General features: G+C 35.5%; 1 protein-coding gene across 4 annotated transcripts in view; it reads right to left on the reverse strand.

The window, feature by feature from the left end:
* Nucleotides 1–26,269, reverse strand: part of CFAP20DC (CFAP20 domain containing) — a 62,357-nt gene that overhangs the window by 24,047 nt on the left and 12,041 nt on the right. For 3 of the 4 annotated variants that reach the window (XM_085235429.1, XM_085235430.1, XM_085235431.1), the window contains exons 6-13: nt 16,540–16,654; nt 15,253–15,409; nt 12,456–12,620; nt 10,796–10,932; nt 10,450–10,630; nt 9,758–9,904; nt 5,977–6,308; nt 700–1,113 (exon numbers count right to left, since the gene is read on the reverse strand). In XM_085235429.1, the coding sequence (XP_085091555.1) occupies nt 700–1,113; nt 5,977–6,308; nt 9,758–9,904; nt 10,450–10,630; nt 10,796–10,932; nt 12,456–12,620; nt 15,253–15,409; nt 16,540–16,654 (1,648 nt within the window). The remainder of the gene's footprint in view (nt 1–699; nt 1,114–5,976; nt 6,309–9,757; nt 9,905–10,449; nt 10,631–10,795; nt 10,933–12,455; nt 12,621–15,252; nt 15,410–16,539; nt 16,655–26,269) is intronic. The other variant, XM_085235432.1, reaches the window with a different exon arrangement.

Genomic DNA, 26,269 nt, shown 5'->3' on the forward strand with positions numbered 1-26,269 from the left:
TCTCAACACTCTTCAAAAGAAAACACGTTGTGTTCTTGCAAAATCTGCTAAGCAACTTGCAGAGTATAGGAGGAGATTCTTAGAATCCTTAGAGACTCAGAGACTAATGATATATAAACCACAACCCTTACACCAGTACTGGAGAGACTGAATTCATTAAAAAAACACTGAAGTATCAGTGGCGTGGCAGTATCTACATGTTAATACCAATGGTAGTCTGAAAACTTGAACGTAGGCTTTTCTAGATGCTCATCTTCAACCTGTTGCCCAGTTTGAATTGCTCTTGTTGGAACAGGCTGCCCAGGGAGATGTGTAGTCAGCTCCAGTCCTTCCCTGGAGCTTTTCAGGAAATGTGTAGATGTTCCACCAAGGAACATCAGTAAGTGAGCAGGGGAGGGTGGTACTCAAAATGACTTCTTTCTTTCTAAGGTATAATTTCCAAAATGCAAGTTGCTGAATTACATCTATTGGTATCTGTGAACTTCTGTGGTTTCTGACATTATTGATTTATATGCAACAAAGAGTAGAAAACCAACTTTCAACAGACTGAGCTTGGTAAAGACTGTTATGATGAAGTTATGAAATCCAGACTGTATCTGGATGAAAGATGTACTGTTTCTCATTTCAGGCAGTTGGTTATATCTAATACAGCTTCTCTAAACAATCAAATAACTTAATTTCAAAGTAAAAACCACTTACACAAGTCTGTGTTGTCAGACACAAATCTTCTCTCGAGACCTTCTTGAGGGAGTTTTTGCTGACTGATGACTTTATTTGACCAGAAACTCCCTCAGATTTTTCAGTTTTTTCAGACACATCTGGAATGACTTTAAGGAATTCAGTTTTACTTCCAGTTGGAGAAAGAGAAAGGGTAGGCTTTAAGGTTCTCTGACTGCTGATGGGTTCTGTCTTTCGCCCAGTGGAACTCTGTGGTTTTGACACCGTGCTTTCCTCGAGGTTTTGTTTGCTGCATCCCGTAGTCTTCCAGTATTCATTTCTCTGTGATATCCTCTTTAATGTGTTGTCTTTAAAAACTACTGAATCAGAAGTTCCTTGTCTGCTGCAGCTGATCTCAAGGTTCTCAGTACTCTGGATGAAGTCATTGTTGTTGTCCTAAATTCAGGGAACAAACTAAGTGATTTCCCCTCGCTGTCACACAATACTGTTTTGCACAAAATACTTGACCTTAAGATTATAAAATGGCTCTTCAATTTCTACTGCTTAATTTCAAATTGAAAAAGATTTTGAGAACCATCTGCTCTTCCTGGCAACTACCCTGAGTACCCCACAAGCACTTCTACATCTTAAGAGAACCACAGGAGAGAGGGAGACGGGATTATACTTCTCAAAACATTATCCCAGGTTTAGCATTCTGGTAACCTCTTAAACCTATGTGTTACAGAATAATCAATTTCAAAAACATTTATAACGGATGTAAAACAAACTGAGCAAGAAGTCCATGATAACAATAACTTTCTATTGAATTATTAGCATTCTGTATTTTCATGTTGCACCCACCACTTAAAAATACAAGGATTAATTCTGGCTGAGATCACTTTACTCATCTCTGGATGATAGCTGAGTATCACTGAAGAATTCTGGGGGTTAGTTTATTAACTATTCACGCTCAACAATGTCTCTGCAAAACCTCCCGTTAATCGTGTGTGATGTTCTCTCATGCTACGTCTCAACAATTAACAGCAAATCCAGACATATGGGAAATAAACACTAGACTTGCTTCGTTGTTGCCTCGGTGTTCTTATTCTCGTGGAAGAAAGGATGAGAGAGAGGTCTTATCTTTATCACATCATGCTGCTTCTATATCAGATGCTACCAGTCCAGATGTAAGATACTGCAAGATTCAGTAAGACACCAAAGTATCTTTAATACATCTTTCACAGCTAAGGTCCAGTCCTACGTGTGTCCAAGTTTACTACTGATTTCTGTGTGTCCAGGGTTGGATTCCACAAAATGCACATTCAAAAACTATTATTGGAAAAAGAATCTCATTTGTGAAATATTGCAACAGAATGGTTTGCAGATGTAACATGAACCTCCAATACAATGCATTTTATAACAGGTTGAATAAGAAAATACATATAGTGGTGAGTAAGCGTGGTGGATTCCTTAAAATGTCACTGTCTGTGATTTGCAAAAAACAAAGGAACAATGAATGTACAGCATGTTTTCTCTGAAGGTATACCAATGTTACTATTTCTACAGTATCTAAATTGTTGCACATCTTTTAGGCACAGCATGAAATGTACAGATAGTTGAAATGTCATCAAACTTACAGATGTTTTGTGTTGCTTTTGCTCTTTGAATTTTTGTTGGATCTGAAATGATACGCAGTTCAGAAGTTTGTAACAAAGTTCTGTTCCCCTGCTTTCCTTGAAACACACAACTCTATTTCCCCTCTCTACTTATCACACGTTATCACCAAATCTGTGCTGAAAGCCCTTATTAAGTTATGCTAATTTGAGGCGGAAGATTACTAAAGAAAGCACTGCACTTTTTTATGCTAGAGATAAATTGTTAACTTTGATTTATCTGAGATCTAAAGTCCTCCCATCTTTCCCTGTCTCTTTCAGCCATATTTAACAAATCATTCTAAAACTTAAATGTATATTAAATCGTGATGTGGTGCCAGAAACATAAATAAAGTTTGCTATGTTATCTACAGCACAGCATATGCATGTATGTATAGTGAAGATGAGAATGATTTCCCTGAGGAACCAGCGCTTCCACTGATGTACTGTATTCCTAGGAAAAAACATGCAGATGGGCAGTTGGGCAATTGCTAGATACATAAAGCTGATTGCTCTTGCTGAGTTGTAATTTTAAGAAGATCATTCTAATCACTCTTGAGGGCCACCTACGAGGAGCAGATGGGATATAGTCCCTTTGTATGCTGAGCTTTAACACTGAGGTATCAGAGTGAAATTGCCCATTGGCTTTGGTAAGAGTGTATTATCTCAGTATATTACTCTTTTAATTGCATAAGGATGGAAAGTTTCTTTGCTGAAGGCTTCATAGCCAAAGGGGAGTTTGGCAGCAGTGGGCCTTGTGGGAACACCAGCCACAATCACCAGGAAGAGATTTTATCCTTTACTGATTGACTCTCATAATTGAATAATAGCATTTAACTATTTCAGTGACTCGCTGATAAATGATTAATTTATGGAATTTATGAATACTTGCTGTTATCAGCTTGCTCGCTGAAACATTTCCTTCCCAAAAGTTACACGAGAAGTATAATTCATGCACAGTTGTTATGCATATCCTACAGCTTCCAGTGCATGCAGCATAGAGTCAATATGCACTTATTTGAAATTTATCCTGGTGCAAAACCAATGGCCCGTCTCTTGTATTTTACAACGATTTTACTTTTTCATGGATTATGTTCTTTTCCACAGATTTAATCAAAAAGTACATAATTCTCCTTTGCAGCTCCACTAACTTCAAATATACACTGTGATAAAACTGAGATTTGGCCTCTTTAAATGTAATTTTAAAACTGATGATAGAGTGATGCAAAACACAAGAAAAACTTTTGGAACTTTTGTACTTCTCTGCAATATGAGATGCTTAAACTGCGAAGACATCCTATTTCAAAAATTATTTTAATCAGGAACTAAGTTTCACTTATATTTTTCAGGAGTAACAAAATACATGTGCATGTGCAATTGTTTTAGTTGTAATTGGAGATATCTGTCTTACCTTGTTTCATTCAAGAGTACATATCCATGTATGTCATACAGAAATATAATATATCTGAATTTCAAAGAAAGCTCCAGTATACTTAAAGATAACGAAAGACAATTGTAGTATCAAGAACTTGTAACTATGTAGCTTACTTCAACATGTAAGATTAACGTGCATTGTTAAAAAAAAAAATCATTGCAAGATTCAATATAACTTAGGCAAGTAAATGCTCTGTCCTGTAAGCAAGATTTGGGAATACATTATGATTTGGCTAAAGAATTTGGGTAATTTTGCATACGTATCTTAAATTGTGTTAAAAGCAGCTACTATTAAGTCAATGGTCTTATGTTTAACTATCATGGCTTTTCCAGGCTCCCATTTCCCCTATTTTCAGTGCCTGAAATAAAAGTGTCTTCAGCAATTTGAATATTAAATAAATATTCAGAGTATCAGTGTAATGCTAGTCAGCTTTATAGCAAAAAGCAACAAAGAACACATCTGTACAGGGAAGAGGATGAACATGGACAAAACAGGTCTGCTAAGTAATTTGTTGGTTCAGTGACTTCTTTAGGATGGTAGAATGGCCTAACTATAAATTATTAACGTAGTAGTTAGATAATCAGCATGCTGTAGGTCTGCTTGCCACAATTATGATCTTTTTTTTTAATGTAATGTATCTCCGGATGCAATATTGACTCTATTAATGCAGTTTGCATCCCATGACTGTGAATGAAACAGTCTATGCTCTATTCTACCTCTGGCACACGGTCCAAGAAAGTTTTAAGTTAGCATAGCAGTGTAAATCTTTGTAGGCAAGATAGGAACACTCTTTCAGTCTCTCTTGCATCAGCCTTATAAACGATCATTAATGTTGTGCTACAATGTTCTTCCTGTGCTATCAAGGCAGGAGTGCTTGGTCATTGCTTTTATCTTTTTGCACTTGGCACTGAATCTCTGGGGCAGGATGACAGTATGGCTACAGATAACATGCAATGATGTGAGATTTATAGCTCCTTGTGAGGAACAATAGATCTTTTGCAGTACTGCGTAAGGTAAAGACCCAAGAACACCACACACTGCTTCACATTTGTCACAGGGCCTTGTCTATCCATCAAGGACCTCATGCTTTCCTGCATTACTGGTGATGTTATACAGCGTGTGGGCTTTTTCATATCCCAGGACAGGAAGCTTCCTGTGATGGATGATGGCGTCTGTTAATGTCAGAATGGAAAAGCAATGAGTGCTTTGAATTTTTAGGATTTTTAAATGGGAGAGAATCTCATCAAGGACATAGCTCTCTTGCAACTCTGTTTTCCAGCAAATGAATCCACCAGCAATACAAGCAACCCAACAATGTGCCAGCAGACCAGCCTCAGTCTGGTCTGCTGCAGCATTAACAGACTGCCAGATGAACTGAGGCCTAGAGCTTTTAGTGGGGCATGTCACAAAAATAAGCCACTGTTTACATGAGGATAACTGACAAAGAAATGATCTGAAATCCAAACAGTTCTGTATCTTCAGATGTTCGTATATCTTCGTATATCTCATACACGTACTGTTATATCTTCGTATGTTATCTCATACACAGTACTGTTATCAATTACTAGCCTGACTAAAACTGATCTAACTCTGAAATTCTGAAACGTTGGTTGAGATAACAAAGCCTCACAGGCTTAAGTGCTGTAGATAGTGGGGAAACCCAAAAAATCATTGAAAAAAGCTTGATAAAAATGTTATCTGTTGTAATTAGCATCAGGAAGATAGATTCCCAGAACTGAAGAATATTTCTGTTTTGTGTGTCCTAGCGTGAGGTATCTTGGTTGTATTTTACTCCTTAGCTATAAGAAAAAGATTGGAATGCTGGGAAACAGATTTTGTAATTAAAAATGAAATCCACCAGAATGTGTGACAAAGTTGGTGAACAAAACAGTCTCTGCTTACAGTTCTAAAAGGCACAACAAAGCCTTATTTACTCATTCAAGCATAACAAACACGTCTTGCTAAAATCTATGATGCAGGCTTTCCTAAATTCTGTTATAAGGATGCTGACACAGACTTAAGTTTCTTTTGTCCTCTTGTTACAGAGGGAATGCCTTCTTTTTCACCCCTGTATTCAGTTAGATACAGCAACCTGACAGAGACAAATCTACTTAAAGGTACATGGGGAAAAGATGATTTATCTTCCCTGTCTACCTGGAAGACAGAATCTCAACTTAGGAGTTTTAGGACAAAGACTATTTTATCAAGAATTGCATGTACAAAGTGGCCTACCTCTTCACTACTGTCAATTCCTTGAAAGTTATCTTCAGTTTGGGTTTCCCCCTGGATGTGGTTACCGTCTTGCTTCAAATCCAGAGGAAAAATACAGTGTTCTGGTGATATATTTGGGGATTTCCCATGAGGAGCTGAACGAGGTCTTGATGCAAATGTGAAAATCTCTTTATGATTCATGTTGTGATCACCCATTTCATTGTGCTGATGTTCAATAGAGGTAGTCTCTGGTGAGGTTAAATCACAGCAGGATGAATCTTGAGTGGCTGCGTGCTGCTTGCTCCTATCCAACTGAATGTTCTCAGTGAAACTTTCTGGAAATACCCATTCATCTGAAATGCAAAATATTTACTGCAATGTAAAACATATAAACTATACTTTATACTGATCACTCTCTTTTCTCTGGAAGTCATAGGGAAAAATAAGTTATTTTTTTTATGCAGATGTTCTGATGTATACATTTGGAAGAGTGATGAAGGTTCAATGAAAGACATCAGGCTGTTTTCTAGGGAGGCAAACTCAACCAAAACATTTCCTGATCACAGCTCAAGAAATGCACAGGATACAACACATGACATGCAAACTTGTAATTTTCAAAGCTGAAACTATCTAGCTGTTAAGATTTGAAAATGAGTTTCATTCCAGGAAAACATAACTTTATTAAAATTGGCAATTGATCTTTTTCTATAGGCTTATTTTTGTGGCTGATGTTTTCCTTTCAAAAATCACACATACTTGGTGGAAAGTTCATAATATTGCAATCTGCTGCTTCTTTATTATTGAATTTCTACACTTTCTTTTATGTCTAGAACCTGTGGTTTAAATCTCAATTTCAAACTATAGCTCTATTGGAAAAACAGCATGACATGAAAAATGTATGAAGGTATCTGTTTCACCGAGGTTTCCCTGAACACTGACTGTACTAATCTGCCAATTTTAAAACAAACAATAAACTATAGAAATGGATTTAAAGATTGAGTGCACCAGATAAACATGAAAAGACCATTTTTACATTCTCATTGTTAAGTTATATTTTACTGTTTGGAATGATTGACATCGAAAAAAAATGTCAATTTGATTGATTAAAACCAATCTCAAATAGCATCTGAGAAAAGGAGAACTGCTCAAGTATGCAATACTCCCTTATCTTCATTAAAGGTAGTGTGGTGTGGATTATTCACTAGATTTGGAAACTTTCTAGCTCCATAAAACAAAGTTACCAACCATATTAAAAAAAAAAAAAACCTCAATAAAAAATACTAAAAACCTAATAATAAAGTAGCACTGCAATAATAAAATGCCTGCTGTCACACAGCAGAGTAAATTTACTATGGAATTCAATTCTTTCTCAGTTTTGTTAGAAATAGTTATTACTCTAGGCAGATTCAGCTTTGGAAAAAAAATAAATTTTGAACTAAATGAAAGCAAAAGAAAGAGAAAAATGAGAATGCTGGCAGGAATGCCTGCCTTCTTGCTATGCTGCTCTGATTCTTCCAGTTTACTGAACACAGCCAGTGAAGCTATTGAACTGCGGTTAGCATCCTACACAGCAGTTTGTACCAGGTGAAAAGCAGGGACTTAACACATCTTGTATATTCATGGCTTGCACCTACTTGTGCCAGAGGAGAAAATTTTTCAGTCTCTGAATGAAGAGCACCTGTTGTCAGGAGCCTCAAGGCTTTCCATGCCTTATACTGTACAATACCAACTGCATTTTGTAAATATACAGACATCACTTTTAAACTGTAAGGAACTCTAAGAGTTGCAAGTTGAACGTGTAAATAGTGCCTTTTTTTGAAGTCTCAAGAAATGAGTGATGCTATTCATAGCTCTTCAGAAGCACCCTTTTCTTGTGTAAATCCAATGGCCTTTTGTTTTGATCAATAACTACAATTTTGTCAAAGGACAGGAAAGCAGGGTTCTCTCTTTGATCACTTAATATTGTGTCACACTCACCTGAAAACATATCTTAATTAGCCAGGTAATTGGATTTACATGTAAAAAGCCGTATGCAGATACAACTGAAACCACAAGAGGAAAGTTTAAGTCTGGAAGGTTTTCAAATGACAGTTTACACGAGGTATTAAGTTCAGCAACTTCAGTAACCTGTAATCACTGTGCCATTTTGTTAATGGTCTACAAGAGAAAGATATGGAGAGTTTTCGACCAAACCAAATCCTATTATCTCTCAACCGCAAACTATACTGCAATTTCCTTTATACTCAGCATTTACATGTCAATTGTAATGAACAATTTGGAGCATCTTCTTAGCAAAATATGTAAATTGCTATGTAATCACAGCATTGCAGCAAACACGATAAATGCAAGAATGATCACCTAAACATCTAATTAGTTCTTCTACACAGTCAGACTTCTGGTAAAGCTTCTAATTGCAGCCTAACATTTTAATGAAGGTTTCAACATTGCATATTTAAGATTGACAAAGTATAAACAATGCTTACTCTTCTTTTTTTTTCTTGCTTAAAAATAATTTACCTTTATAAAGATACTGTGTACCTGCTATGGAACGTTTGTTGATTTGAGCTCTGTGATAAATCCAGAAGATATAATAAATAATAGTGACCAATCTCTAAAGAAATTAAAAAAAATTACCTATGAAAGTTCTCCACTCATGAAACTCAAATTAATATTTACTCAAGCTAGTGCACAAGTATAGTGGTGTCCCAAGATGACCAAAGGTGACGACTGCGCAGGGTTTAATGCTAAGCATCTGGTTATAAGAAGAGTTGTATATGACAGATTCTTGTTGTTACAATTTGTTTTGTATAAGTGGAGAATCAAAAATCATATATGCTTTGCACCTGTTCAGGGAATGAGGCTTTGTGCCAATGAATTGTCATGGGTGTGTGTACATTAACACACATCAGAAGTGTGAGAACTCTGCTTTTGGCTGAGTCAGTGCCGTTGTACCAAGCCTGAGGATGTTTGCTATTGGACAAGATCAGTTGCTGGGAGTTTCTTGACTTGAACCTGAAATTCTGAGGTTTATGGGATTACAATCCTGACAGTGTGCATGAACAACTACTACAATACAAGTTATCACAGTAACTATTATTTCTTTGCTTTTATTAGTATTAGGTATTCAATGTGAATGCAAATGTTAAATGGTTGGTAAGGATGAGTTAGGAGTGTTTTTTTTTTTCTCATCTGATAATGTCAGTATATGTTTTACTTTCTTTTGTAAAGGACTTGTACAGTATTTTATGCAAATGTTGTATGGTGTAATTTTATTTAACATTAGTAGGGCCCTCATATTTTGTGTCATGTGCTTTTTTCCCCTTTCCCTGTGAACTTTTCCTCAAAGAATGCCTACTGTTTTCCTAGTGTCATCTCTGGAGATGTTCAGAACAGAGGATAACAGATTTTCTTTAATGAATAATTTGCCTATGAGAAATTCATCAGAACACATTCATCCAGAAATAATAATAAGAAAAAAGTAAACATTCAGTGTTTGGAGTCTTTAGTGTTAAATTTAATAGAGTTTTAAAGAAAAATATATTTTTAGTTCTTTCCCTTTAATAAGGAAAGCATGGAATTTTTCTTTTTTATCCATTCATGCACTGGTACTCTGCTTAATCCTACAAATCTTTATCAGTGCTCAGAAGCACTTTTGTTGCAGGGTGTTTGATTTCCATAATCCCTACAGCACATACATTTTTATTTTATGTGAACTGCTTCTGAGTCCTTTGAAATTTACAACAAATAGTCCCCTGCCCCACATGGAACTGAGATGTAAAATAACATAAAATTTGCAACATACCAGTGGTTATCTCCCATGTGTTTTTGTTTGCATTTTCTAGACATAATCTTCTATGATTGTTCTTGTCTGTTGATGGATCTTGTGGTGAGGGAAGCTGAAAATCTGTTCTTCCATTCTCAAAGGTTTTCTGAGTCTGAATTGCAGAGTCTGAAATACAAGCCAAATGTATCAAGTACCTGTGAACACGTATGCTTTTCCTACTCGAGGTATGGAAGAACAGCATACAGAGCATTGCTCTGGGATACAAACGTGTTCTGAACAGCACGGGAATTTGTGGGGCAGCAGGAATATGAGAGACAAAATAAAGTCAAAATTTAGCACTATGTACAGAAGGGCAAAATACAGAAGTACACAAAACAGTCTTGCAAAACCTGCAAAGTTATCAAGAATCACTGCACTAGCCCAGTTACATGCACAGCATGAGGTAGACAGAAATACGTTTACCCTGCAGCTATTGTCAGCAGGTGGTGGTCCTTGGTTCAAAATGCTTACAAAACCTTCAGAGAACAAGCATTTTTTCAAGATCATATAGGAGAATAAGCCATAATTTCACATAAATGTATTCAGTAATTAACTGGATAGGTGAAGGATTAGTAAAATTGAGAATTAAGTCTTACACTCTGAAGTCAGAATCCTGAAAAAAAATTGTTGGTTTGTGAGTTCTTTACATATTGTTCCCTTTAGGCTCTTACCATTTTGATGAACATCTTTAGCTGCGTGGTGAGTATTTCTTTTATCTCCTTGACCTAAAGAATCATTGCATGGTGAGAACGACAGTTCCAGTCTCTCAGTGTTTTGTAGGGATTCACTTCTTTTTCCTGAACTTTGAAGTTGGTATGATCTATTACTTTTGCTACCCACAGTCTTTGTGACCTTGAAAGACATCATCATAAGAAAAAAATATTTACACACACACATACATATGACGTAGCCTCGCATCAATTCTGACATACGTTTTGGGTATAAGTCTCCTTCTTATTGGTCAATCTCTTCCTTTGTAGAAGAGGAGAAGTTTTGTTGCAGTGTAAGCTTTCTTACCTCTCCAGATACCCTTGTGCCGACTCTTCTGTTTGAAGATGGAGGTGGTCCAAGGATCTTTGATCCAAATGCAATATGTGACACATCCTGAGTTTTAATGCTGTTCTTATTGCCTTGTCTTCTGTTAACCAAGCGAGCTAAGTAAAGAACAATCAGTTTTAAAAATATATGACAGTAGTTAGAGTAAATACTAATAACTTTAAAATCAACAGAGTTATCAGTCCTAGACATACACAAAAATTATGTTCCTTTATAGCACAATCCCCAGAGATTTGTATTCTTATTTGTTCACTATCTTTTTACTTTAAGCAAATAAGCATTTTATGGAAGAGTGTCAACATACAAGCAAGAAACTTTTGGTCCATTATACAGACATAATTCTAATCTCCTTGCTTTAAAGTTTTGTTTAAAAAGAGGCTACATTGAAACACACAAGAAAACTTAAATGATTTCTGTAGAAATTCAATGGAAACCTAACCTGTAGCAGTAAGAAACAACAGCTCTAACAAATAAATAATAGCCTTTATTGATATTTTTTACTATTTAAAATATTTGTTATCCTTTTTTCAAGCAAAGAAAATGCCAACTGCTCTGCAAAAAAAAAAGATTGTCAGTGGATTCTTCTTTCCAGAGCTACTAAATAAATTAGTGTAACCTCACATTAATTTAGAATTAAAACTTGCGATGTGTGAAGGTTTTTTTCTTGCTACAACTTTAAGTGTTAAATTACTACCTTACTTTTGAGATGAGACATCTTCATGAAGCAAAGAGAAATCAAGTAGAAACACATTTTATAGATTTTCTAAAGCCTTTTTATAGTATTGATTAATATTCATTCTAGATAAGTTCTGTTCCCATTGCCAACACAGAAATGAAAAAAAGATCATACATTAATCACCAAATATTGTAGATTACTGTACTAATAAGCACAAAAGAAGCCACTTTCTGCCATTAGCTTTTTCCTTTGTTTGTGATGTGACATTTGGTTCCTGCTAACAGCTGCCATTTCACAAGATTAGATGACCCAACATCAATTTCTTTAATTTGCTGACTACCTTGGGATGTTGTTAGCTCCAATTATAAAATCTGATTTGCATGAAAATTTCTGTTTATGAACACATTAATTGACTGCAATTAATTACCTACATCAACACATAACAGTGTGTTGATGGCATAATGAAATAATATGTGTAATTAAAAGTGGATGAGACTAAAAATAATTTGGTCTTTTGAATATCAAATAAACAAAATGTTTAGTGGCTAAAAAACCCATCCTCCAATTGAAATTTACTTAAACATACCAAAGCTTCCATTTTCAAGCAAGCTTGGTGTATGAACTTTGGAGTGCACGTCTGGAAGTACATGCCACGTTTGTAAGACGAAGTTAAAAATAAAGGTTAATCTTTAAGCTAAAGACATTTCATTTGCTTCATTTTCACGTAGGCCAGGGATGTTGAGGTTTCTAGCTTCAAACAAACTTTCTGCTGCTGGTGGTTTAGATATATCACTCACACTACTGTACTCAATAAGTTTAATTTAAGAGTCGTTATATTTTATTTGAAGACAGTAGAAAAATATAACGTGCTTTCTCAGCAAATATCTGTTATCTGTATGCATGCTGTATGGACCACATTCACAGTATTTTAAAGCAAAAGAATACCTGTTTCTTGCATTGTCACTGGAGAACTCCTGCATTTTATTTCTGGTTTGTGAGTTTTAGCCAAGTTCAGCAATTGTGTAACTTGTGGCACATCTGTGTTTAGCTGGCAGGATCGAGGAATAACATCTGTGGGCTCACATGGTGTAAATGGAACAACGCACGTATCTAGAATAAAAAAACCATTGTCTTCACTCATAGGTGACACTGGCATAAAATTGGCTTTACATTTCTAGTTAATTAGATAGCGCATATGTAGATTACAGTCATTTGTAGCATTTGCTATAATTCTTAATTTTAAAGAGAATAAACATCCTAATTTTTAAGATGGTATTATTTATGATTTTAGGCCAAAGAATACCACCAACGGCTAAAATAGCCAAGTGAAACAATTTCTTTGGTTTGTCAATGAACAAGTAAAACAGAGTCACAAAATACATTTTGTTAATATTTTCTTACAATTACAGTTTTCATTCTAATTGTGATATGCTGATTTTTAGACAAACTGAACTTCTGAAAATGGCAGTGGTATCAGTGGTACTGGAGTAGCAAACAGCAAAGTCTTGCGTATGCAAATAAAAAATTGGACAAGACTTAATTCCAAACTTTGTATACCATTATGGTACTTCTACACTAAACCAAAAAGCTGCCAGCCTATTTCTTCTCGTGGCAGCAGGTACTGGTAGAACGTGATCTTACTGCTTTCCCTTTGATAACCAATAAACTGAGTTTATGAAAGTTGTTCTGTACAAAATAACATTTTCAGAGTCAGAACCCTTCCTGAAATATTGATGCAAATTCTTACAAGTTTCTGTGAGATGAGACTGTAATAAGCTAAAGAATGTTAGCCAGTTTTCCTGAAATAGGAGGAAAGTATAACTCCAAAACTAAACTGAAATAGTGGGTCAAGAGTTGAGTATCTGATAGAAAAAAATCAGCTGTCTCGTGTCATATTACAGTAATGGTCATACTTATTTAGCCAAGATGAGTACTAACTGCTATTTTTTCACCAAGCCCATATATTATTTACTACAGTGAGACAATACATAGTAATAAAAAAACATATGTAACCTTTGAACTACATGGAAATCAGAAATGAAGTGTATATCAAGCTTATATGCCTCAATACCACAGGACAAAGGAGATTAATTCTTCTTCCCTCTCCATTTCAATGATCTCATTCAAAAATACTTTCTTAGTATATATGGTTTCTCCTTTCTGCTTGCTATCATGTTAAGAATACAGTACACAGCATATACAAGTACTGCAGAAGAGTAACACGTTAACCTTGAGAACACTACTCCCACCACTGAGGAGGTTAAAGCGAAGAGCTCAACCCTCACCACAAGTTACACCATCACTGCACTCAGAGCTGAACTGTCCCAGCCATCTGATAGGAAAAAAAGCTTTGTCAATTCATGATCTTTAACTGAAAAATAATGAATAACAAAAAACCCACTTTTATTGTTTTTCTGTAGTTGAGTATGAAGTATCATCCTATTTTTATGCAGCCAAACCTTGAGCTGAAACCTGATTTGAAGCCTTGCCTACAGAAGGAAATTCATAAGCACACAGAAAATACTAATGCCCACCAGCTGTGTAATAATCATAGAAATGATAATCCAGTAATTAAAAGTGCAATATTTTACCATGCATACAGTTCATTAAAGCTGTCTACTCATTATGTTAACTATGTTTTGGAATTCTGGAACTCATTTAGACCGTTTATGTACACTTCAAAATCTGTTTAGAATGGACAAGAGAAAAAAAAATGCTGATGGAATTAAATTAAATTAAAGCCAGCGCCGCCTCTCAGTGCAGCTTCTGCTGAGAATTTACTGGGTTTTCTCTGTAGTCATTTAGTGAATTAATATTTTTTCCAAGCTCACAAACAAACAAAAAATGGGAGTAATCACAATGATCACATACTCTCCCTTATTGGTTTAGGTTTTTCCAAATGCAAGACACATTTTGTTACATTGACAATCCTGCTAAACATCTCTCCTTCAGAAACCAGAGCCCTTTTTTTTCTGGAGTTTCCTTGGAAAGATATAAAATGTGTGAAACTGCATTTCTGAATGCTGAACTAGACCTACTTTCTTGTAAAATAAATAATGTCAGTTGTGCTTTTTCAGTTCCTCATCTATTACTGCAAATTCCAATGATGAATGAAGTTCTCTCCCACGGAAAAAAAAAGATATAGCATTATGATCCTACTATCCTACTTTGGTGACCAGTATCCTCTGACCGCTGTCTTGCTCTATGACAAATACAATCTTTAATTTTTCAGTCCACCACCACCATTACTTTCCCAGTGAACAAGGATACTTCAGGATAAATGAACTAAAGATCACAGACAGGTATTCATGATAGTTTGACACGATGCTGTTTTGTTCAAGTTTTGTCTTGGATTATTTAAAAAGAAATCCTTCAGCAGCAGTGATACTCTGAAATGAAGAAAACCAGCAACAGCAAAATGCTCTTTTCAGACACCCTCTTCTTGGCCCAAACTTTGTCTTCTATCAGAGTAAGACTCTGTTGGAAAAAAATGCTCTCTACTTGATAAATCTTGTCAGAATTCCTTCAATAAAATGCTTTTAATGAAGTTGATGCTTAAGCAGAGGAACATTCATATATTTGTCACCTGAAGTCCAACATGAACAGATTTAATACACTGCTCCGTCCCTTTAATTTTCAGGTAGTCAGATAATTTTTCAAGCTGTAAATCTGAAGACAAGGAAGCTTTTGATTTTATAATATAAACAGCTATGATTAAGACTAGAAAGCAATTATAACACACCATTTTCTTCAGCTGTATCTTGAGGCTTGGATTTTAATGTGAAGATCTTCCTCAGCTTACAGTTAGCTGAAATAATAATTCCATCCAAGGACTGGAAGATGGCTCCTCTGAATATTTCACTGGTGAATGCTAACAGGTCAATACACAAATTGCACCACTAGAAAGAAGAAGCAAAATTATTTAATAAAACCCAAACACTAATTCACTGCAGAAGTGTATTAGTGTACAGATCTCAATAAATGAAGGCTTTGTGGAGTATTAGATCCTTTCAGGCTGTGACCCACAGTGCATAACATTTTGATATTTAAAAAGATGTTTTTGTGCTTGCAACAACTATTTATGTAAGCAACTCACTATAAACGACCTAATGACTGCCAGTTCAAGTGAGCTCAGTTTCCTACCACACCCACAGTACATTTTGCAGCTATTTCAAAATAAGCAACTCGTGAGAAAAATGTTTAATGACCATTTCCACTTGCATATTGTTGTTTTTTATAATATGTATAATTATAAATTATAAAAATATTACAATAAGAAATGAGTAGCTACAGTATTTATCTGGATATGGACCACAATAAAATTCAGTATATTCCTAGGAAAAAAGTTTTGCATAAAGCAAATAATACTAAAAAGAGAACTAATAAAATATGTCTTCTTGTGGCTTTATGTCTTCCAGATAGAGCCCGAGATGTTTAAGAAGAGCTATGCTCACACCTGTGTTTCTAACAGTTCTTCTAAAGAGGTATTCAAGACTCAAGTTCTTACAAGGTTATATGGTAACCTCCCAGGTTTTCTATCCTGACAGGTATTATCATGTGCCCTGGCTGGGCATGGGAGAAAACAATAGGGAGAATGTGACGGCTATTGTTTTATTTTCATCAGGCTGATATATAGTGTTTTATATATTCTAGAAACTGGAGAAACCTGGAGCACATGAAAGTAGTCATCAACTATAATTGACAGATGCAGCTCCAGCAAATGTTATAAAAGGTCACTACAGGAAAAGGTACGTGTGAACAGGAGCACTATAAAGAAGAATGAGAGACATGGCCACGGGCTGAACAGACAGTAAAAGTGACAGATAAACACAACACAAACAGTATTAATCTTGGAGAACAGTATTAAGTGACTCTGATACCATCCAGTAGGTGGGACACACACATATTGTGAATCAATTGAGCTCTGAAGCAAACAGTAATTTCAACAGGTCTGTAGACTTATATAAAATCCTTCTGATAAAAAAGTTCTGCTCAACCACAGTTAAAGGAACACTCCCCAAATACCTACTATTTTGCGCTTGAGCATAAACAGAGGAATTTTTGCATGCAGAGGGGTTACAGACAACTCCTTGTGGACTGTTGATAAATATAATCTTCTTTTAATATTTCCTAAATCAGTTATCCTGCAAAATAAAAGCAGGAGAGAATCTTTGTCAATTCAATAACCCAGTATCTTTAGCAATCACAGAAAACCCTATTATTCTTATGCAGAACCTTTGTGTCAGTGATAGCAAATAGAGAATTTAAGAATTCCTTTTTACAAGATAAGTAATGAGATTTCTTTCTCAAATTCAACCTTGGTGGTGATATTCCTGCATATATAAAATCACTTTACATGCTAATTTTATTTCAACAGTCTACACTCTTTCCTAGATTTCCATAGCCCTTTAGACTATGAAAGAATTCAATTTGTTTGAAGTGAGAACCCAGTAGCCTTTAATAATCACACTTGTTTCTTCCCCTTAAGCTTGTGTTATCTTCTGTCACCTTCTAACTAGAAAAACATTATTTGCTTTCCTTTCCTGAAAAGAGCCTCTGTCATTCCTAAACATAAGACCGTCTGTTCATTTCACTTTCTGAGCACACACCTTCCAATGTAAAACATAATACAGAAGTGCATCGTTCACTATTCAGGTCATCTCAGAATGACACTAAGGACCCTGAATTTGAACACTTGTGATAGATTTAGACCACAGCCATGATCACAAATACTAGGTTTGCATTCAACTGGTAAAGAGACTGCTTATGTTCTGCTTTCTTCAAGTCCTGTGAGCAGCAGAACGTTAATATTGCCCCACAACACCACTCTATGATACTGAACAACAGACTCTAAAGGCTGCAGTCTCTGTGGGGGAAATCACGATAAATTTTCTTGTATTTCTTAACAACCCCATTTCTAACAGATGGGTATTTCTCTATAATTAGCAGCCCCTCTGAGAAGGTGACAAATAATTACTGTAAACAACTTTCTGTCACTATTATTTTTTTTAAAAGTAATTACTCATAAATAATTATGATTTAAATTCTGGGCTTGTGAGACTTTAAATTGAAATTGTGAGACTACCCTGTAGATTATTTCTTTTTTTTTTTTAAACAAAAATATTTTTAATTAGTAAGGACTACCTGCTGCTGAACTAATGAAATGCTGTCACCCAGAATTTGCTGATAAACATTCTGAAATGTTCTCAGGATTCCTGGGGTCAAGTGAGAAAGGCATTCACTCTGGTGTGTTACATTTTACATCTATTTTTGGCAATTCAAGACTTCAACAAGGACATCATTCAGTACAAAACAATTGCAATTAAGTGAATACCAAAGGGTTCTACTAGATAAAAACGTGGGAGTTCCTTCTATTTTCCCACTACTGTTGTGAACATCACACAAAGTAGAAGAGGTTCAGAGGCTTTCCAGAATTTGCTGGATCTTCGCTCTCCCATTCTGATTTATTCATTCTCATAAGACTGGTTGGCGAATGAAAACAGAATTGAAGAGTCTACTAGCAGTTTCTTTTGAGAGATCAGTGGTTCCACAAATAAACTGAATACATCTTGAAAAAGAAATATCATTTCTGTGCCAGAGTACAGCATTACGTCCTCAGCACTGCCATCGACAGGAGATTTCAGTATCAGCTGCATGTATATTTATGAATGGATGAATAATACCATCAAGCTCTTGAAAAGTGCTTTCATCGCAAGATCTTAAAGTGTCTTACAATGGTGGGATTCTGGGCTTGATTTTACTTTTGATGAAATTGGGGCAAAACAATAATTCCCCTAAGATCATCAAGTTGGCCATACAGCTAAACTTGTGCCCCAGATCCAGGCACAGCTCCATCCATCGCTCTGCTTCTTTTATACACTTCGGTGAAAGTGTAGGGCTGCATTTTTTAGAAACTCTCCACTCTGTTCTAAATCTTGCTGCTCAGATGTGCTGTGCAATTGAGGTGCCAAAGAATTCCAAAGAATGGCAGTAGTGGTTGTTTGAAACACCTCTTATGTCTTGGTTGTGCAGTTAGCTGAGCAACTAGGTTGAATCAGATAGTTGTAGGAGCACCAAACAAAAACACTGTTTTTGCTGAAACTCACTGTTATTTGCAATGGAAAATGTTGATATAAAAGATGTCATGACAAAACAATACCAACCTGAACTTAAACTATGCACATCTCTGAATAACTGGCAAGAGAAACTTTATTTCACTTCATAATATTAGTTCAAGAAATATGTTGCAATGTCATAGTTTATTTTTATATGAAAATTTTTATCTTTCTCCATCCTGAAACATATTAGGTACCTTTGCAGTAAAAAGGCTATTAGTAAATGTACAGCTTAGTTACATTCCAAAGAGCAATACAAACATGATCATTTAAGTAAAAATATGCATGTTTATATCACACTCTGAAACATCAATCTAAAATAAGATGCTTTTTGTGATGGCATGTATGCTATAAAGAAGAAGCAAACCCTAGATATATAGTTATAAGCACACCTAAAGAAGTTTAAAACTTATTTCAGTAAATAAACTTAAAACAATAAAAATATTTATATTTTACAGTAGAAATCTGGTGAAACATTTGGAGAAGGGGCAAAATTGAAGAAAGAAGATGGCCTTAAAATTCTATAAAATAATTTATTTGCTGGGAGAGTAAAGAGAATTATTCGGGAAGGGGTAAAACTTGCAGACTCTTCAGTTACATTGCTTCCTGATTTTCAAAGACATATTAAAAAAATCCATATAAGAGTTAATATATTTTTACAACATCTGTGTTTGAGTATTTATATCTAAGGGTCAGACGTGATAGAAAAGTAATGAGTCCATGTTGAGAAAAATGAGGTAGTCAACAGGAAAATCAACCTCATTTATAATAATATTCCTGTGATCAGCAGGTGCATAACTCTCCCAGCTACGGCCATTAACTGCATTCATTTCACACTTAACATCTACATTTGCAAACCATTTGAAAGTAAAATTACCTTCCAATTCAATTTTCAATTTTATTTTATATATTCTACTTTGATTGACTATTCTCCTCACAATGGTAACTGTAGCCAGATTGCAAGTAAATAGTAACAGCTACCCAAGAGTATAGATAAACTCATCTTCTCAGATTACCTATTCACTTTGTTGTATGTATAATCATTTATAACCATTTGTTAATGTTCAATTCAGGGCTTAAAATGAACTTAGAAAAAATGACATTGGACTGTTGAAGAAATGCTTCATTTATCAGGCTCACTTGTTCTTAAAATGAAAGTGTTTTTTCTCCTTATAAATGACTTAACCTGAAAGTTTACCAAACAGGAAAGTGGGTATTTTATTAACATGGCTATGCAAGAAGCATACAATTGCCATACAATTTATTATTCACAGAAATTTCCACATATCCTGGTCAAAATCCAGGCAGTAAATAAATGGGTACATTTTAACTATTAGTATGTTAGCATATTAGATTTTAGTCATCTTCGAGCCTTCTTGTCTATAAAAGTGATGTTCTTCATAGATACTGGGTGGTACCAAATCTTCCCATTTTAGAGACAGAAAGAGCAAAGGAATTATCAATGGTTTTGTGATTTGCCACGGTCGCAGATTCTCAAATTTGTTTTTTCAGGGACAGTTTCCATTTCATTCATGTTTTATTTTACATAATACTTGTGAATTGGAGCTACTGAACTGGTCGCCTGATCATCTGAAATCCAGAGCTTACTTTGTCATCATTGAAACAGTTACATTGATAATCAATCAAACATCTACAGAACAAAAAATGGAAGAGAGTTATATGCTACCTAGGCCTAGAGAATAAGTTATGAAGAGCCACCTTTCATTTTATATACTGAAATTTTCTATGTTGGTAATCATTTTCTGGAAACAAATAAGGAAACAAAAAACCACCCGCTAAACTTTTCTTAAACAGTATCCATAGAATGGCAGTACGATTGGTGTCAGGTTCATTCAAAGAGAACCAGGAAATCTGATTGCTAGAACAGAAGTGCTTTCCAAATATAAGCAATTGTGAAGAACTTGAGACTCCTGGGCTCTTTCAACAAGATAATCAACATATTTGCCATTGATTTCCCAACTGAAAGAATGAGCTGATATTTTCAATGAATGAGAATAATTTGTTGTGACAGTTTCATTACTTTTAGAACTGTACACATTCCAAAAGAAACCAACAAACCAAGAAACCCAAACCAAAACATTTTTGAAATGGTCATTAATTCTTCTAACATATTCAGAGAACTTCTATTAATACGTTAACATCTTGGTTTTGATATCACCTTATCTGTGTGGCTTTTTCTCTCTCAATTTTGTAATAAATTCTGTTTATGGCAAGTTCTTCTGAAACACAGCCAACTCTATCAATTCACTTAGAAAACTGTAACTCTAGAAAATAGTTTTTGATTTCCTCAGCGTAGATGAAGTATACATGAATATATTCTAATGAGTATGAATAAGTGGAAAGTTCAGTGCAAGTATCTTTTCCAGAATCAAAACAATTTACCCTTACCATGCAGTTATTTATGCCTGTAGCTAATTCTGTTGTCTCTGTTATTCAGTTTAATGATTGTTATTCTCTGCGCTTTCTTTTTCATTCCATAACTTTATCTATTTCAGAAAGACAATCAGTCCTTTCATATTTACAGAGAAAAGGTTATATTCACACCTGCTATATGTATGTAATAGATATATTAATTATAAACAAAGGTATCACATTTAATCCATTTATTCTAACTACAGAGTTATATGAACTGCTAAAAAGTCTGCCCTTTAAAAAGCCAGAACTTAATTTTGTTGCTAACACCAGATCATGTTATTTACTTTACTTGAACATTTCGAACAACTCTATCAACCAAACTGGATGGCAACTGTTAGATCATGACCTGAACCAGGGATTGAGCACCTGGTGAAGGGGTGTAGCCAGCCCTGGCAGCACAGGTGGAAGCAATTCATGTGTGTGACCCTGGGTCCACCCCCTCCCTAACCACATTTAAGGCCCAACAGCTGCAAGAAAAGTATGTCTACTTGGAGACTGTCTGCTTTGGAGTATTCAGTGAGTCCTGGTCCTTAGAAAGAGGTAAGTGTAGTCCTTCTTTATTACTAGATTGTAACTGCTATTGTTCTTGGGTTTAAAGCAACTGCATCTGCTGCTGCCTGTGTTTACACAAACATTGATAGGATTTAGTTTACTTCAAGTTACTTAAATTGATATAGTAGCCAAAATACACATAATTAACATTTTTTACTTTGAAGTCTTAAAGACAGCTAACTTTTCTGTAACATCACAGGATATAATCTAATGCCATGTTAAGATATACTCTATTCATTAAATCAGATACCTACGTGATAAGTTGAAAAGGACTTGCTCCCTAGCAAGTTAAAAGTTAACAAAAGAAAAGAAAACATCTCTTCCATCAGTTCCAACAGATCCAAGACATAATTAAGCAAAGACACTGTGATACTGGTCATTCAGGGTATTTTTAGAACTGTGAAGAAATACTGCTATGCAAAAACTTAAGGTCTGTCTTCTTGAGTGTTAGAAGCACCTCGGAATAGACACTTCCACTTTTCCTATTGCTCTTAATAACACCTGTTCAGCAGTCACCTACTTCCCTGCTTCAGTTCTGCATTCCCACACTGAGTCCTCCTATGACTTGGAAAACATTGCTTTAAGGCATTAACTGGGACAATGAGACCTGCGTGGAGACAACCACTCTATAAGGCTGCAAACCCTTGAATCACTGTGCACCTCACTCTGCTCTTACTTATGATCACTATTGCTGTATGTCAGATCACAACTTTACCAGTAATTTTCTTTTTAGGTAAACAATCATTACTCCTTCATTTCATTGAACTGCAAGAGAAAAAGGGGTGGGCATTTGAGGGATTCTCAGGTAGTTCTTCAAACCACACTGACAACCTCCTTAAATGTTAAAAGAGGATATTCTGACTGACCTTTACTACTTTTTTTTCCCTGTCTTCCTGAACTATTAACTTGTCAGAATGCTCATAGTTTTTCTTTGTGGCAGCCATTTGAAAAGACGCATCTCACAATCCTTTGTGATTATACTTATTTGAGTGCCATTTCTTCTACCTGCATTGTGGACAAATAAATACTGCTCTTGTTCTCAGCAATTTACCATCTTTGTAAGCATTCAGAACCTGAAAGTTCAGAAATAGATATGTCTTCTGATTTAATTATGGCATGATATGACAGTTTTTTAACATAAACTTCCTCATAAATTATTGTAGAAGAGACTGTCATGAAAATAACTGAAATTGACAATGTTCACCTTCTTTAGTCACCTGGATCTCCAGGTGTGAGTGATTTTTCCCGGGTGTTTCAGGATAAGCATTCTGCCCCACCATCCTTGTTTCTTTCTTTCTAGCAGTGGTAAGTGTATCCATTTATAAACAAACCTAGAACCTATACTCTTTAACCAAATCCTCTTTATCTTAAAAAATACAAAACTTATTTTCAGTTCTCCCTTTTAATAACTGGAGAAACAAGAAATTACCCCTTAGAGAATATTCTTGTTCTATGGTTGCAAAAGACTGGGGGGAAAAGGGGGAATCCAATGGAAGAACCTTCTGCATAAGCATGTTAAGGACAGTCTATAGTTATTGAAGGGAAACAGTTTCAATGTCTGAGAGAGTTCTGGCTGAAGCATGTGTCATTTTCTCCAAGAAAACAACTTTGTACGTGTCTCTATCTGCTCAGCCCATGCAAGTATCACAAATTCCCCTTTCAGTAACTTTCAGAGAGACAACTGATTCACACTGTGCACAGAGTGGGTACACATTCAAGTACTGAAAGGCAGGCTGCTGAAAAAGAAAGATCCAGCATTACCCCCCTGTATGGGGCTGCTGAATCACGGCCTGAACCTCTGATTGATCACCTGAGGTGGGCAGTGAGTCAGCCATGGGAGCACAGGTGAAGGCGATTCTCCTGTGCTGCTGGAGGGGGTGGAGCCTGGCTGTGCCTCTCCTGGACCCATTTAAGAGCTGGCTGCCAGTAGGGAAGGATCTCTTTTGGAGATCCCTCCTCTGGAGTTCTGCAGCGAGCCCAGGATGTGGGTAAGCGTTCTATCTATTCTCCTTTTGTTATTATAACCTGCTTAGCCAAACTCTCTGGTATATTTCATAATTATAACATCTTTATATTCATTGATTATACACCCCCCAAATGGTACTCACAGATATGGATTCAAGAAAGGCATAGAAAAAATATTAATGAAGATCCAGATGGTCTCAAGAGGTACTGGAGAAAGAGGAACTAAGAATTGAAGTGCTTTTAAGAGACACAGCAAGAACAAAAACCTTTCAGTAACAGATCTTGAGAATTGTGGAGGAAAAAGAATGGGAACTACATGCTACTGAAGAAGTTCAGGGAGCAAGGAAAACAGATGCTTCCATTAGGCAGGAAGTAAATCTGGATGCTTGCAAGCTTTAGGAAAAAGCTCAAACAATAGAAAAAGCCTTTATCCTGACTGGGCGGTAGAAAAATAACTATCCTCTTTCAGAACAAATGCTGGTGTAACTAGTGACAGATTTTTAAGCTAGGACTGCGCATTTTGTTTTCAGTTTTATGATAATTGCACAAATCCTTTTAAATCTGACAAGTAGAACGCTGCTCATTTGGAATATATTTCCTAAAATACCACCCATGCTGTGCTGTTGCATTAGTGAAAGTGATGACTGGAAGAATGATTAAAAAATAAGTTGTTTACTTGCAAGTAAACGATTTAATATTTGCAGTAAGCTAAAGAATTTAACATACTCTAAGAAGGCTTCTGTATTTCACGCTTGACTCAAAAAATTCAAGGAGCAAGCCTCATTCTTGTAAAACATCAGAATTTCAAATCTCAACAGCTGGATCTGTTAAATGAAGTTTACATTCAGCCTCTTCCAATAACTTCAATACAGTTAGAATGTGGTAAAATTAGCGTGTGTCCTGCTTCTAACTTGGAAAGGCTGGACTAACCTTTCCAAGACCAACCAAGATTCATTTTTTTAATCTGTATCTAAAAACATGCAGGGTCCTCAGATGAACATGAATAATTTATCACATTTCTTGCTAAAGCTAAGAGGATGACTAATTATTATAGTATGTAACTCACATCAGTTCAAGCTATTATGGTGTCTGTGAATAAATTAGCAATATAAATGTAGTGAGTTCTGCTTACTGAAGATTTGAAAGTAATAAACCTGTATTTTCAAAAACAAGAGTTTGAAAAATGGAAAATAAGGTGTAACAATCTATATTCTACTAAACTGTTCACAAGCCCTGCAGTAAAACTTACTGTAAGCAGGTGCAAATACCGAAGTCTTGTGGGCATTTCATGCCCTTTTCATCTGCAGGATCCTCTATACATAATTAGCTAATTTTGACAGAAATTCTTAAAACTTAACAAGTATGTTCTGGAATTTAAAACTGAGTTCTCATTTATTTGATAAATCAAGAACATCTCTTTGTGTTATAAACCCCCTAAACATGTGAACAAGGAACAAGTACCAGCCTTAAATTTGATGCATTCTGGAGGCTTTTTTTTTTTTAAACAAACAAAAAAAGAGGGATCAAATTTAAAACACAAACTCTTAACTTTAAATTACAGAATGTAAGCCCTGCATATGGGGTGGAATAATGCCATCAGTACAGAAGGTTTATGTAAACAGAAATAAAATATTGTAAGAATGAGCGCTGGAACAGGTTGCTCAGATTCTCTGTGGACTCCTTGTTCTTGCTGAGACTTGTAACCTGGACTAGACAGTCTCTGGAGGTTTCTTCCACATTCAACCATTATCTGATTCTGTGAATGGCTGCAGCATTTTCTTATATTTTTCCTGATGGTCATGGTTGCGAGGAGAAAATAAGGGAAACAAACCTTATATCTTCATGGAACTACAGAAATTGAGGAGACAACTATCAAGAATCGGGGAGAAACCAGTTGTGGGAGTAATTCCACTAATGATATCGGATGAAGGAAAAACAATTGTTATGATCTAAAAAAAAAAACCAACAAAAAAAAAAAACGAACTTGCCATATATTCCAAAAGATCTGAAGTGGTATTGATAAGCCTTCAGTTGAGTTTACTTTTCTTGCCAATGTGGGAAAAGATACATATGTCTATTTAACAGTTGGATAGTTGTTTTTGGTACCCCTGGCAAATTTCATTCCTACCTTCTTCCAAGTTGCTACCCAGAATGAGGCAGTACTATAATGGGGACTGACCTCTACTCAGTAAATATTTATTAGTATCTATACAAGAATACTTTCCTTCCATCACAGTTCTGTATCCAAACTGTTATTCACAAAGAATCCTATCCGTTACAGATTATGATATTGGCTTTCTCTGTAGAGTATTTTGACAGGAATGAGTTAGAAATGTGTATAAAAACAGAGCTGAACACACAAGCTTAAACACAATTTGTTATTGCATACTTCTATGCTGACTGAATGCCCAAATACAGAATTGAGAAACTTCTCTCTTTTTTGTCAAACAATTCTCTCTCTTAAACTGACCTCTATGCAGCATCAGGATAACTCAACACTGAATTTGTCTGAAACTAGCCTGGTAATTTAATAGATTTTGAAGTTCACAAACACTCCTATTGTAAATTTTTGTGTGTTTAAAAGTAGTGTTATCAATGTTGACTTTTAATAATCTACTTTTAAAATAAATTAGAACATATTATTCCCACACACTGCATGAAAGGACTTGGGGAAGAGAAAAGGTGGAGAGA

This window comes from Meleagris gallopavo, chromosome 14, assembly GCF_905368555.1.
Source record: "Meleagris gallopavo chromosome 14, MGAL_WU_HG_1.1, whole genome shotgun sequence".
NCBI lineage: Eukaryota > Metazoa > Chordata > Aves > Galliformes > Phasianidae > Meleagris > Meleagris gallopavo.